Source organism: Ctenopharyngodon idella, chromosome 24, assembly GCF_019924925.1.
Source record: "Ctenopharyngodon idella isolate HZGC_01 chromosome 24, HZGC01, whole genome shotgun sequence".
Classification (NCBI taxonomy): Eukaryota; Metazoa; Chordata; class Actinopteri; order Cypriniformes; family Xenocyprididae; genus Ctenopharyngodon; species Ctenopharyngodon idella.
In genome coordinates, this window is record NC_067243.1 from 17,401,939 (window position 1) to 17,418,114 (window position 16,176).

General features: G+C 39.8%; 1 protein-coding gene across 1 annotated transcript in view; it reads left to right on the top strand.

Moving 5' to 3' along the window:
• The window catches only part of hcn4l (hyperpolarization activated cyclic nucleotide-gated potassium channel 4l), a 32,141-nt gene extending 18,720 nt beyond the window's left edge, over positions 1–13,421 (top strand). The window contains exons 5-8 of the mRNA XM_051884502.1: positions 3,076–3,222; positions 3,334–3,574; positions 8,385–8,549; positions 9,173–13,421. Coding sequence (XP_051740462.1) covers positions 3,076–3,222; positions 3,334–3,574; positions 8,385–8,549; positions 9,173–10,731 — 2,112 coding nt within the window. The 3' untranslated portion in view covers positions 10,732–13,421. The remainder of the gene's footprint in view (positions 1–3,075; positions 3,223–3,333; positions 3,575–8,384; positions 8,550–9,172) is intronic.
• Positions 13,422–16,176: the final 2,755 nt, after the last annotated feature.

The window sequence follows — 16,176 nt, forward strand, 5'->3', positions numbered from 1 at the left end:
ATGGAGGAAGGTGGCCTGGTCTGATGAAACACGTTTTCTTTTACATCATGTGGATGGCCGGGTGCGTGTGCGTTTACCTGGGGAACACATGGCACCAGGATGTACTATGGGAAGAAGGCAAGCCGGCAGAGGCAGTGTGTTGCTTTGGGCAATGTTCTGCTGGAAAACCTTGAGTCCTGCTATCCATGTGGATGTTACTTTGACATGTACCATCTACTTAAGCATTGTTGCAGACCATGTACACCCTTTCATGGAAACGGTATTCCCTGGTGGCTGTGGCCTCTTTCAGCAGGATAATGCACCCTGACACAAAGCAAAAATGGTTTCAGGAATGGTTTGAGGAGCACAACAATGAGTTTGAGGTGTTGACTTGGCCTCCAAATTCCCCAGATCTCAATCCAATCGAGCATCTGTGGGATGTGCTGAACAAACAAGTCTGATCCATAGAGGTCCCAACTCGCAACTTACAGGACTTAAAGGATCTGCTGCTAACATCTTGGTGCCAGATACCACAGCACACCTTCAGGGGTCTAGAGGAGCCCATGCCTCGAAGGGTCAGGGCTGTTTTGGCAGCAAAAGGGGGACCAACACAATATTAGGAAGGTGTTCCTAATGTTATGCCTAGTCGGTGTATATCCTAATGGAAACCCCCCAAAAATGCAATATTCATTGGTAAGCCAGCAATTAAGGCAAAGATCATTTTAATGAGGGTGAGCAGCTGCCGTTTCCCACTTAGTTAAGCATTTTAAAGGTTTCCCAGCAGACGAAATTTCCTCACTCACTGCCTTTGAAGTCCTGTTTAAAAATAGAAAAACCATGGTCGAAAATGAGTGGAGAGAAAAATGGAAAACGACGAGGGTTTGTGAGATTTGAGCGGCGCTCGAAATGCAGTTTGCGAGTCGTGGAGGCTTGTGACCTCTGTGGTGATCAATACACAGTTTTATCGTGTCTGTAAGTGTGCTGGAGTGGTAATTGAACTGTTGTCATTTTCTATGAGAAGAAAATACAAGTGCTTTGACCTCTGCTGTGTTAAAAGATTCAAGTCAATTCAGCCCGACTGCGGTTGTCGTGGCAACTTGCATTGTTGATACAGGAGACTGTATTGATGTGGTTTCCTTCTAGAAAGGATGCAGCTCTTTCTTGTGTTTTGTTTTCTCGAAAGCCCAACGCATGAAGGCCGACGGTTTTGATTATGGTTTCACAGTACATAATTTAGAGTTCCTCTCCACATCTGTTTGAAAGGGTTTTGAAGCTGTCTGTAAACACAAACAGAAGTGAGAGACCGGGAGAGAGAGGAAGATTAGGTTAGGGAGAGTTCAACAGGGATAAAAATGTCTGAAGTTGTCAATTTGTCCTGTTAACTTAGCTGCCGATTTCATTACCTGCTGTATTTGGGCTTCCGCACTCCGATTGGATATCTCTCCTCAGTGTCAATGCGATTACCAGCATCCATTTCCAGAAAAAGGACAAATTCCAATGACACACTTTTTTTCCCCGACACCATGAGTCATGCTTGCCTTACGCTGGCATTTCGGTGAGCGACTTCACACCCTCACCGGTCTCCGCAGTTGAAACCTAACTGTATTGCGTGACATTATTTCCTGTTGTTTGAACTCATCCTGCTGGCTTTGTCCCCTGCCCTTGAATATGATAATAGAAGAGCCACTCTGAGAGACCAAGTGTGGCTGCACCGGTGAGATGTTCACAGCTGACATGGCAGGAACATTAGCATGTGGTGAAGGGCACATTGGAACCGGCTACCGTCGACAGCCGAGACAGGAGTTCATAGAAGCGGGAGAGAGAAAGCAAAATGGCTTGTGACAGAACAAAGTTTATTAGAAAGGACAGGAGAGGCAGAGAGCCGTGCGGTGTAACGTCGCCGAGCCGCAGTGCTGCAGACGCTCTCTGCCAGTTTCGGAGACACGAATGAAATAACAAAGAGACAGTACAAGGGGATCGTGGGTAAAATAAACCCTATCGATACTGTATGTCCTTTCCTTCGAAGTCAAAGAGGCAGGCATGGAGAGAGAGACAAACAGAAAGACAATGATAAATGGGGAGATGGCCGCTGATGTGAAAATACTGCCGAGCTTTGCAAATGGAGCCTGGGAAGACTGCCGTAAATATGGAGCCGGACAGTTACACTGACCAAGCTATTGTTTTGCAAGACATTTAGTCAATATTTATTTATCAGTAGCAGTGTAGTTAGAGACAATACCTCAGTGTCTAAGAGGGTTTAAAGTCTGTTTACACCAAATCATAAAATAATACATGACAAGACTTGAAAAAAAAAAAAAAAAAAAAAGAGATCACTATGAGCTCCTTCATTCCAAGTACGAAATATTGGACTGTGATCCTTTAAAAATAGTATCACGTGGTAATATCATAGTACCTTATCATACTACTATAGTGCATATGCAAAGGATTATGTTACAATGGTGCCATAAAAATGGACAAGATAATGGACAAGACTTTTTTATATTCAGCAACTATGTTTTTTTGCTTTTTGTTTTGTTTTACTTTGCTTTTTGTTTCACTTTGTTTTTGCTTTGCTTTGTGTTTTGCTTTGTTTTGCTTTGTTTTAGCTTTGCTTTGTGTTTTGCTTTGCTTTGCTTTGCTTTGTGTTTAGTTTTGCTTTGTATTTTGTTTGGCTTTGTGTTTTGTTTTGCTTTGTTTTACTTTGTTTTGTTTTGCTGTGTGTTTTCTTTGTTTTGTTTTGTATGCCAAACAAAGGTCCCATATCAATTAGATTGCTAGAAAATAAATCGTAAAGGAATTCTAATAGAATTCCTTTGATTTGGAAACAATCCTAAAATTCAAATAAGATCCTACTGGATAAACTGACATTTCTCTATTTCATCTTTTTATTTATATATTCATTAATTTTTTTTTATATTTATTCATTTTTTGTCATGTTGATGTTATTTGGTTTCATGTTTCATCTACTACTGTCCTTAAAGAATGGTTCCAAACAATAATAATAATTTTTTTAATTTTTTGACTATTGTTGCTAAACATGTAGATAAATGTGTAATATTCAGGTTGATATAAATAGTGTTTGTGTCATTTGTGCAGTACAAACAGGTGGAGCAATACATGTCCTTCCACAAACTTCCTGCAGACATGCGGCAGAGGATCCATGATTACTATGAGCATCGCTATCAGGGCAAGATGTTTGACGAGGAGAGCATTCTGGGAGAACTAAACGAGCCGCTCAGAGAGGTTAGTAGCAAAATACAAGACACCTAGCCTATACTTTCATTCCATAGCTTGTATTCTAGCACTGAATAGTACTATCCACTTATTTTGCTATACTTTATTTTTTGTTTGCAGGAAATCATCAGTTTTAACTGTCGAAAGCTTGTAGCCACCATGCCGTTGTTCGCCAATGCAGATCCCAACTTTGTGACCTCCATGCTAACAAAGTTACGTTTCGAGGTGTTCCAGCCAGGAGATTACATTATCAGGGAGGGGACCGTCGGAAAGAAGATGTATTTCATCCAACACGGTGTACTAACTGTCCTGACGAAGGGCAGCAAAGAGACAAAGATCTCGGACGGGTCTTACTTTGGAGGTAAGAGAACACTGATATCGGTGAGATGTTTGTGATCTGATTGGATGGTTTAATGCAACCTTTACATGTTTCTTAATATTTATATGCGGATGGTTTTGAAATTGGTATGGATTCTCTTAGAACCTAATGTTGACGGATTGGCATTTAAATTGCAGCAAATAAGTTTGTGTTTTTATTAGAGAGGTTTTATGTGCTTAATGTTCAGGCTGGTACCACTGTATTCTTCAGTGTTATCGGATGGTTCTCTAAGGGAACCAAATCAGTGAATGGCTACGCTTTTTGAGCCTGGGGAAATTCCTCACCCAGCATAAGTTAACCATTCATGAAATTAATTTCCCTCACAAGATTGAGGGAGGGGAAGATAACAGTTTGAGTTGAGCTTTGTCATCAGAGGCTGTTCGCTGCAGTTTTTCTCATTACAATTACCATTGTATGAATCCACATAGATTTACGTGTTTTCTTGTCTTGTACATTTTCTGTTTTTAATTTTGCCATTTATCATTTATATGTTGTCTAATGTCCATTATTAAATGCCTTTCAAAATTGCAAAAATGCCACAAAAAAAAAATACAATTTATTCACATTAAAGTTTACCTTGTATGCAAATGGTGAGTCTAACAAACAAATCAACATCCTCTATTTTCTGAGGAAAATGAGGGTGATGCAAATATTTTGAAATAAATTATACACCACCTGGTCTCCGAATGTAAGCTAGCCTCTTTCCTGGCGTTCTGTGCCATTATAAACTCTATTACCGTCTCCTGTGTGGTTCTGGGATCACAACTAAGTAGTTTGTGCTATCAGTGAGCTGCAGATTTAGTCAAGAAAAAAAATGTCATCATATTTTCCCCAAAAAAACCCTTCCCTTCTGCCCAGGCTCGTTTGAGGTCATTACATGTTCAACAAGCCGCTCATAATCTCTTTTCCCATAAACCCTGTGTGAAAGTGGAGAAAGGAAGAGCAGTCTGGATTGTGGCCTCGTACCAAGCTCACCCAGTCCCCATATGTCATCTGTTCTTTCTCTTGACAATCTGGTATAGTTTAGAATGCAATACTAGTACAATACTAGTGCAATACGGCACACTGTATACTGTCTACTGTTTTATTATTTAAGAATAATAGAATGTGAAATAGCATTTGTGAGACATTTGTAATGTAACAAAAGTTTTCTATTTCAAATACTGTTCTTTTGAATTTCTTTCTATCAAAGAATATTGAAAAAAATGTATCACAGTTTACAAAAAACTTTAAACAGCACAGTTGTTTTTAATATGAAATGAAATGTTTCTTGGGCAACAAATCAGCATATTAGAATGATTTCTGAAGGATCATGTGACACTGAAGACTGGAGTAATGATGCTGAAAATACAGCTTTGCATCACAGGAATAAGTGACATTTTAAATAAATTTTTCAAAAAATGTATTGTGATACTTCACAATATTACTGTTTTTACTGTATTTTGATCAAATAAATGCAAGCTTGGTGAGCATAAGACAATGTCAAAATATTACTGACAAAACTTTTGGACGGTAATGTATATAACTGATTTATTATATTTTTGCATTTCTAATCCAGTTTTTCCACTTCTGTGTAAAAGTATCTTAAGAAGTAAAGTAAAGTAAAAATGCTGGCAGTCACATTGAGAAGGAAATCACAGCAAATATATCATGGTACTATACACCGATCAGGCATAACATTATGACCACTGATAGGTGAAGTGAATAACACTGATTATCTCTTCATCACGGCACCTGTTAGTGGGTGGGATATATTAGGCAGCAAGTGAACATTTTGTCCTCAAAGTTGATGTCTTAAAATTGGGTTGTCCAAACTCAGTCCTGGCAGGCCACTGTCCTGCAGAGTTTAGCTCCAACTTACCACAACACACCTCCCTGGAAGTTTCCTGTATGCCTAAAAACCTTGATTAGCTGGTTCAGGTGTGTTTAATTGGGGTTGGAGCTAAACTCTGCAGGACAGTGGCCTTCCAGGAGCAGGACTGGACACCCCTGTGTTAGAAGCAGGAAAAACCAGTTGTCCACTGCCGAAAGCACTAACAATGGGCATGTGTGCATCAGAACTGGACCACAGAACAATGAAAGAAGGTGGCCTGGTCTGATGAATCACGTTTGCATTTACTTCACGTGGATGGCCGGGTGCGTGTGCGTCGCTTACCTGGGGAACACATGGCACCAGGATGCACTATGGGAAGAAGGCAAGCCGGCGGAGGCTGTGTGTTGGGCAACGTTCTGCTGGGGTCCTGCCATCCATGTGGATGTTCCTTTGACACGTCCCTGGTGGCCTCTTTCAGCAGGATAATGCGCCCTGCCACAAAGCAAAAATGGTTCAGGAATGGTTTGAGGAGCACGACAACGAGTTTGAGGTGTTGGCTTGGCCTTCAAATTCCCCAGATCTCAATCCAATCGAGCATCTGTGGGATGTGCTGAATAAACAAGTCCAATCCATGGAGGCCCCACCTCGCAACTTATAGGACGTAAAGGATCTGCTGCTAACATCTTGGTGCCAGATACCACAGCACACCTTCAGGGGTCTAGTGGAGTCCATGCCTCGATGGGTCAGGGCTGTTTTGGCAGCAAAAGGGGGACCAACATAATATTAGGATGGTGGTCATAATGTTATCCCTGATCGGTGTATATTCATATTCATATCCATATTCATATTTCATGGTATATACAGTCAAAGAAAAGCAATGGCAATGCCTCATAATAGAGTAAAAACAAACATGGTATTATCATGGTAACATGTTGTCTTTGTATTTTTATGCACGTTATTTATTGTTTATTTTTGTTTCTTTCCCGACCCTCATGCCACCCTACTTCCCTTCCCCCCTCAGGATGTGTGTTAGTGAGTGTGTGTGTTCTGATGGAGTGGCTCTTGGCAGCATGTTCTTTATGACTCTGGCCATGACGACTAGACAGAGAGAAAAAGAGTGAAAAAGAGAGTGAAATTAATCTCTACAGCCTGTTCTACCCCTCTGTCTTACCCAAACAACACCACCTCATCCTTCAGGTTCTTGAATGTCCAACAGCACCTCATTTATCCCCATAGTATTCTTATTCTTCAGCGTCCATCATAAATATCAGCTGCACACATGCAAGCATTCAAAAATATCTTGTTAATAATCTTGAAAGTGGTATAAGCTGTTATATTTCAAATATCACAGATAAAAATGTTCCTATATTAACAGATCGATGATTTGAGAAATAAAACTGTTTCTTTGACAGCCCAACAGCCAAAACGAACCTGTTAGCCATTCAGAAACCTGTTTTCAGAGAATATATTTTGAATTAGGTTTATTTTGTTACCCCATTGGCAAACTGTCATTGCTTGTTTTAAGCATTAACCTCACAAGACTGTTAGATGTATGCTTAAAACAAGCAAAACTGTGATCTAATTCATGCAATTTAGTGGCTAAAGGCCTGTTCACCCCAAGAACGATAATTATAAAGATAACGATAAAGATGTAGTTCTAAAAATCGTTCTAAATATAAAAGAATAGGACTGTCCACACCACAGCTATAACGATAATGATATAGAGAAACAATATCATTGGGATCGCTGTCAGAACGATTTTTTCCAACTGTTGAATGATAAAACACTGACAGCCAATCAGAATCCATTCTAATTTAAGGGCTCACTCATTTACAATGGCTGACGACATTGCAGAGAAGTTAATCGCTGAGGTCCAGTAAAAGCCACCACTGTTTGACAATTCAAATCCCATTTTCAAGGCTACTTTAAAGAAAATGGATATATGGAAAACAACTGGTCATACCCTCGGAATAAATGGTTAGAACTATTAACGATGAGATCATCATTGTCTTGCTTCCTTTGAAGTTGCAGTGAAAAAGACTAGGCATTGTTTTTATTCCACTATATTGACTTCATGAGCTAAATTCACTAGATTAGATCGATTACACTAGCTATTCACTCGAAACAGCATGCTGAGGACATCTGCTGGTTAAAGCAGTGTAAATGCAACAAGAACAGCAAAAACATGTTGTACGCACTTTGAAACTGTAGCGCGAGCTTAGAATAACAGACCGTTATCGTTCGTTGGTTTGGACACAAATATAGTTGTCGTTATAGTTATCTTTATAGTTATCGTTCTTGGTGTGAACGGGCCTTAAGTCTGGTGGAAGTTAGCAAAGCAGCTAACAGTGCTTAGAGGTTTTAACTGTACATAAAAGTGTACAGAAAACCAAGCACATTCACTTTTTCGGGTTTTAAAAATGCTACAAACTAGTCAGTGAACTTTTGGGAAAGCAGTAAAAGTGTATTTCTTGGGTTTGAAGGTGAGATACTGACTGGGAGCACCCGATCACTACATTATGTTGACAGTCTCTTGTGTCCTCTCCTCAATTTTAAATTAGAAATTTTCTCTGCATTTCAAATTTGTCAAAGTTGTATTTTAATGCTTTGGGTGCAGATTAAAAAAGACTATTCAAAAAAATAGACTCAAAGTATATAAGGTCTGAGTCACTGCATTTACAGCAAGTATATTTAATTCATGGTTCCCACTATTGTGAATTTATGCACATATTAATAGTGCTGGAGTGCTCTAAACTTAGACTGAAGAAACATTTATGTTTAATGCTCAGTTAGGGGCTAGATACTAGGGTAACCCAATCATGCATTTATTTACTCTTTCATTCTATTATTTATATACATAAACGTATATACTTGTGAAATTGTGCATGTTCTTTCCGCATGGTTGCTCTTACAAAAAGAGTAGGATACATGTTCTTCCTTTGTGGTTTTCATTTGCCTCATGTTGCAAAATGTCCACAGAGATCTGTTTGCTGACTCGAGGCAGAAGAACAGCCAGTGTCAGAGCAGACACATACTGTCGTCTGTACTCGCTCTCTGTGGACCATTTCAACGAGGTGTTGGAGGAGTACCCCATGATGCGACGCGCCTTTGAGACCGTAGCCCTCGATCGCCTTGACCGCATAGGTGAGAGCTGTCAGTTCAACAGGCCCATGTTTTTCACAGCTGTTCTGAGATGTCCTTGAAGAGTGGAGAGTTTAATAAGCGATCACATCTTGTCCCTTGCTTTTATTGTAATTTTTGCAGTTCACAACCCTTTTTATTTGCATAATGTCATGTATTATAATCTGAAACAGGATATTCAATAATAAGAGAAAATGTGTTTTTGTTAAACCAGTGTTTAAGGAGCTGTTTGGCTATTGGCTAACATTTATCGAAAAACCTGGCTTAAGTCAGGGGTGTCTAAACCTGCTCCTGTAGGGCCACTTTCCTGCAGAGTTTAGCTCCAACACACCTGCCTAGAAGTTTCTAGTGATTATAATTTTAATCATTTAAATAATATTTTTAATATTGGATTTACAGTTTACTCTAATAAATATCTGCACTCATTTGCACATACAGTATTAGCTCTGGAATTGCCCGTTGAATTATCCAAGTACAGGGTGGAGCAATCAAAGGAACCATTCCATATTAATTGCATTAAATGTTCATGTTCATTTTCCCAGCCCTACATTTTTTACTTTAAAGCTTAAGTCAAACTACATTATTGAGTTTGTTATGCTTTTCTGCCTTCCTTTTTGTCCTCACAGGAAAGAGGAACTCTGTACTCCAGCACAAGGTCCAACGGGATCTTAATTCCGGAGTTCTGAACTACCAAGAAAACGAGATCATCCAGCAGATTGTGCAGCACGACAGGGATATGGCCCATTGTGCCCACCTCATGCAGACACCTCCCCCAGCTCCTCACCCAGCGCCGACTCCATCTTCCCACACCCCCGTCATCTGGGCACCTCTTATTCAGGCTCCACTACAAGCTGCCGCAGCCACAACTTCAGTAGCCATTGCCCTGACTCGCCACCCCCATTTGCCCCATACCCTCTTCCGACCCCCTGTCCCGCTTCTTGGCTCGCTGAAAGACCAGCCAGGGTATGTAAAAAGGTTCCCAACTGCACTTTCGGGCGCTGCTGCATTTGGTGGCTCCTCATCAACCAGCTCACAGTTAAGCTCTTGTATAGAGACCCCAATTCTGGACACACTCAGGGCCGAGAGATCATCTACCTCCACACCTCCGCCACCATCCTCCAGCTCTCTGCCATCCACCATTACAACCACTGTCACCACCACCACCTCCAGCATCACAGAGTCTTCCTTCTACCCCTATAGACCCCCTGTCTCCCACGGGTCCAAAGACTTCAGTGTTGCCCAGCTTCATTCTCAACCACAACTTCCTCAGGCCTCTTTCCCTGGCATTGCTGCATCACTTCGTGGTTTCTTCCAACAAGGAGCAGTTGGAGGAGAGGCTGTCCAGCTTTCAGTTCCCCCTGCATCCACCCTTACTCCTTTGATAGCGCACTCCGTAAGTCCCATCCTGACCCAACTGCATTCAGCGCAGCCAAATCCTCAACCAACAAAACCAAGTCAAGACTTGAATAAAGTTGCAAGGACAGCCTCCCAGTCACCTGTAACAGACTCCCCTATCTACTCCAGGAGCATTCTTGAACAAGTCCAGAGCCCAACAAATTCCATACCATTCCAGCAAGTCCCATCCCAGCACACTCAAATTGGTCTACAGCCGGATGTTCTTTCACAAGAACCATCTGCTCTTGCTTCCCTTGCACAATATGGGTCCGGAAATGTGTCCCCATGTAGCACACCTTCAGCTTGGAGTCCCACATGCCAGAGTCCTACAGTGGAGAAGATGAGGATGTCCATGCACAGCCACCCTGCTAGCATCTCTGGATCCCAAAGCTCACTCCTATCCCCTCAGACACTCTTCCCACCACCACCTCAACCAAGACAAAGGGGTGGATCTCTAGTTGACCTACCTTCACAAGACTTAACCACCATTACCATGTCCCTGCCAACCCCAGGACTACCTGAAAAGTCCAAGTTAGTTGGAAGAGGACCACAACCGCCAGACTTATCCCATCACCGAGGATCGGCTTCAGGTTACTCACCACTCCCATCGCCGCCTCCAATTATAAAACCATTTAGCTCAATACCTGGTCATGTTGTCCTATCGAGACAAACTTCCAAGTTGTCCATAACTCAAACTGGGTCCTCAGGTGGGTCACCAGCCCATGGGTCTTGTGACAGGTCCAGCCCTGGGACGCCAAGCTTGCACCCAAAACTCCCATCGAACTTGTGAGAATGGTCTGCACCCTCCTACAATGAGTGAGCAACGTTTTTTTTAATACACGAAAGACACTGACATTTCTCACCAGAGAAGGAGGGTGTATGTTCATCTACTTGGATTTTTTATTGGTCCAATGACTTCCCTATTTGTTATGCCAAAAGAAGGAATGGACTAAAAACTGACAGAAGAATGAAGGTGGGACTTAAATTTGTCTTCCAAGTTCTGTCGGAAATTTTTGCAATATTATTGTCTGATGATAAGACTGTATAGGGATATGCAAATTATGACTTCCAAAAAAACAAAGAAAAAAAACAAAAAAGTTACTTCAAAGTAATAATTCTAAAGGACGTATGTATGTTTGTGATTGTGTGTACGTGTGAGCGAGCGATTGCTATTGTAATGTTATAATAGTGTGCTCTTTTTAAAGAAGGGAATTATGCTGGGTCAGGGAAGCAAAGCTACATTCGTCGCACTTCATCAGTCGGGCATCATCTGTCACTGTGAAAGAACACGTCGTACAGGTCTCTCCGGGCAGGTGGCACTGGCACAGATATACACACAAACACAGAGGTGCACACAAACATTCGCACATGCACAAACAAACCTAGCCCTCAACATCCCAATTATCTAGACTTAGTATGATCTTCCAGCTTGACCTTGACCCCATACCTCCTTGCTGATGAAGAGGTACTGCTCAGTATCTATGGCCTTTCCTTTTTGTAACAATACTGCCTTAGTGTCTGGACACCAGGGAATGACACCCTCACTTCCACAACAGAACCGAGAACATTAAGAATGTTTTGCAATCATTTTGTATGTGCTTTGTATGTAAATTTGTGCAGTACTTAAGCAATAAAACTGTATGCTTGGTTTTTGTACGTGCACAGAGGTTGAACTGTAAACTGCAGCTTTCTTCCTGTCAAAGAAAACATACTGGATGATTGTCAATGGCAGTGACACTACCAATATGACAGTTATATAAAAAAAGAGCCCACTGCAGTTACCAAAGCTTATGAGTTAAGACTAGTAATTACAAAGTCATGTTTGAATTTGGTTTGTATGTTTTAATTTCCATTTTGCATCTGTTCAAATGCACATTTTGTAAAATGCAGTTAGCCTATACCCCACAATTTGCATGAGGTTGTATATGCTTTCTGGTTGTGCAATACATGTTTTGGTTAGTATGTATTATATTTCATATCCGTGAAATTAATCATTTTTGACCAGATGTATTGCAGCAGAGGTACAGCAGACAACTCTGCTAACACAATAGTTAGCCTAGCACATGCTATGACATGCCATATGTGGTTGGTGGTAAAAGGAGGAATAGTATTTTTCTAAGTGTCCTTCCTTTTAAGCAAAGCTTACACAGGTTGATCATGAAAATTCCCTGCTTTGTCCCAGGTTATTATATATTGTATAATTTATATGATTTTATAATACGTCTATGTATATATCTATTTATTGTGTATGTGTTTGTTTTGTTAATCTATATATTCATAATCTATATACTGTCACCATCAGTCTACAGATACTGTCATTATGCATCACTCGGTCCTTCCACTCAATTCTGTTCCATTCTTGCAATATGCATTTGATTATCATATCATTATTTTAATTTTCAGACCCAGATTTTTCAAGTTAGCATTGTTCCCTGCATTGAAGTCGGATAAAATTGCAAGGCAAAATGCAAATGAGAGTGGTATATGTGATGTTGAATATTAATGAGTTAAATATCAAAGCATCAAAGAGCTTTTTGTTAGTATTACAGAGCACACAATGCATTACACTGTAATTTCTCTTTTTCAGGTCTGTGTGAGTGTATGCGTGTTTTACTGTGCATTTATGTTGTAGCATTTTATAATATTCTGTGCATTTATTGTTTATCATAACCAAAGTGAGGTATAATTAATGATTGTTATACAGTAGCATTTTTTAACCCCACCAACGTCATTACAGACAGCCTGAATTTATTAAGAGGGGGTCACGTATTGGTGGCCTATGAGTTTATTTAGGATGCTCAGTCCTTTTAGTTTAAAAATTGTAATAGTCCAAAACTATTCATGGTCACTGTATAGCAAAATGGTTAAGCCATATGGCATATCCACGATGGAGGAAGTTGTGTCAATATGCATCAGTCTACAGTGCACTTTCAATTCATAAAAAAACAAATTCTTACATCTTAAACAGCTTCCTCCTGGAATACGTCCCCTTCTGAATTCACAAACATATTAGTGCAATATTTTCACATGGAATTTGAACAATTGCAGTCTTTTTTTCTTCTTTTTTTTTTTTTTTTTTGAGTTGGAAGATGACCAACTTGCCATATTTGGTCAGTGTTTCACTTTATCCTGATGATAATTATGGTAACAATATGTAATATGACTAACATGCTTCAGAATCAAAATATTACAGAATATAATGTTCATCATGAATACTGAATAATCATGTATGTACAAATATTCATGAGTATAGCTATATATTTCATTTGAACTGTTAATTGATAAATAATTGTAAAAAATTAAATTTTATTGTTTTTCTTTGTAAAGTCTGTGTTATTATGTCCTTTGTTTATCTTTCTTCCTTCCTGTAGCATCTTGAGTAAAAGTCCTCCCTATATTTTATTATATTTGTATTAGGGCTGTTAATGATACCACATTCATTTCATTTTCAATGATATTAAATACAACAAACAATACCTACCCTTTTTTTTTAAGCTAGAGTGGTTTCCAGTTATTTTAGCTGTACAAAAACATGCTGCTTGATGTTGCAAACTGGTATTTGTTATATCATTTTAATTTACTATGGTTATCACAAACACACTGTATATTATATATGCTGTATATATGCAACTATTTTAAAGCTGCTGTCTGTAACTTTTTTGTATTCAAAATTTACACAAATTATATAATGAGCGAGTACATCATGAATCCATTTTCCAAACTGTGTTTTTGTCTTAGCACTAAAAGTGGTTCTTGGCTCGTAATCATAGGGGAACCACTTTTGGTTCTATGTAGCACCATATCTTTAAGGGGTGCTCTACAACACCTTTGTCAAATGGTGCTATGTAGAACCCATATTGCATTTTATTTCTTCAACAAAAATGGTGCTAAACAGCACCAACAGTGGTTCTTTGGCCTGTAAAGAACCTTTAAAGGAGCTTAACAGGTTCTTTGTACGGCAGTGGTGCTATATAGCACCTTAACCACCCCAAAGAACCACTGAAGAACCACTGAAGAACCATACAGGGGCTTAACAGGTTCTGTATACAGTAGCGGTGCTATATAGCACCTCAGTCACAACAAAAAAAATCGGTGAAGAACCGCTGAAGAGCTACTGAAGCACCAAGATTTGGTGCTATACAGCACTTTAAGTGGTTATGATTACGATCCAAAGAACTACTTTTAGTAGTAGTACTATATAGCACCATTTTTTTAGAGTGTAGTGTATGAATTTTATAAAGTTATTTTGTCATTCAACATATTGGAGTCTGATAGCCCCACCCCTCCGCTATGTAATTACAAAAGCTTCAGCAGTTGAATGCATATAGCTAGTGTCCAACATTTTGCAATTCATTTTTTCGGTTAATTTAAAGTGCATTTATTTCTATTTGGAATTTCAGGTGTGAACACAACTCGCACTATTTTATACTACAAAAAGTCATAGTGCATAAGTACGCGAATTGGGACGCACCTCATATTAGCACTGTTTGTTGTTTGCTTTTGGCGTCTTCCATTTGGACCCGGAAACAGTGACACGCTGGGATGAAGACGGTTAACTCCTATCAGTTATGAATGGGAGAAACTGCAACGCGCAAAATGGCGGAATACGTCCCGCCTTCTAAGTAAAAGAGCCAATCGCTGATTGATAAAGTCATTGCGTCACTGTAACTGCCGCGTTTAAGACTGCACATGCGCATTGGCTCGTCTAGCCTGAAAAATAAGCTTTTTTAACGCTATCTGAGCATAAGAAACAACATTTATGGGACAGTTCATGTCAGATTTTGTTGCTGATTTGAAATGTTATTTAATTGTGAGTTCCACAAGCAGTTTTTGAAATTTCAGGATTCCCCCATTCAAATAGATAGGATTTGGTCTTGGATGCCCTAAATAGCTATTATTCCATAAAAAAATAAGAATTGTCCCTGACTTTAACACGCATATGAATCGTAAGTCTTGCACAGAGGAAGCTACTTCGCTGTTGAAAATTATAAAAGTGTTTTTTTACAATGTAATTTTAATTATATTTTGAATATTATTCATAATTATTTCGACTCAACATGTTAGGACAGCTCTGATTGGCATTATTTCTAGCATCCATGCATCGTCTCGAGCACACTGCCACAGAACGAGAGAATCACAAGGTCGTGTCCTTGAAAATCCACAGCGTTGTTTCTCCCACTTATTGAGCCTTAGATTCCAGCGCTTCTGACACTTGATGTGGCTCCAGTGGGGAACTGCGATAGCATCGTCCACTTCCCCGAGACAGTAGTGGATCAATCTCCTACTGTCTTGCTCTCCATCCCCCACTAAACTGGACTAACCCCTATCAGTATCATCGCGAAACAGAGCATCTAATCTGTGTGTTTCGCTCAGATCTAGTGCTCACCTTCCTAGGGTGGAACCAAGCAGGGATGGCTTGTAAAGAACAAACCAAAGGCTGAAATGGTGTTTATGGCAGGCAGCTATTATACTTTGTCCCGCTCTGGCACTGATGCTTCGTAAGAATTCCACTCATAGCGGCTTGATGTCAGCGAGCCCTGCTGGCGAATCAAAGCCTGGCTAAGCCTCACCCTATTTGCATACAAATTGACCAGCTGATCCCTGTCACTCCGACAATGCAGCCAAGGTACACCCAGACTGCAAGCCCTGCTAATTACAGCGTGATCCCGTTATATTAATGCCAAATGGATCCCTAGTCTGCAATGAAACCTGATGCTCTGAAGTTTCCCCTTGTGAAAGTTTGAAAAGTTGCGTTATAAATTTTAATTGCGCATCAAGACTGCTGACTCACTCTGCAACCGAAAGGAATGGAGTTTTTTATTTAGATCCGTTTTGTTTTTGTTTGTTTTTTTCAGCACACTCTTCCCGGTGGAATATTCAGGGCATTTGTCTTCGCTATTTAGCACTATCCAAATAAATAAAATGATTAAATTATGAACGTTTACGTTTTCATTGTGTATTTTGTTTCGTTTTTTTAAATAACGTGCAATGCAGTGCCTTGGGTGTCCAATTACACACCGCCCCCTAGTGGTCACTGTCAAAAGCCAACGAATTATTAAATTACCTTTCTTTTGCTCTCAGGTCGTAATTACAGCTAATTGAGTACAGACCTTGATAGCCAAACAAATCCTTTCTTATCCAATCATGTAAGCGTATAGCCTACAATATAATTTCTATTAAAATATTCGATATTCCTTGGCATTAGGTGCTATTTAGAAGTATCAACACATTAACA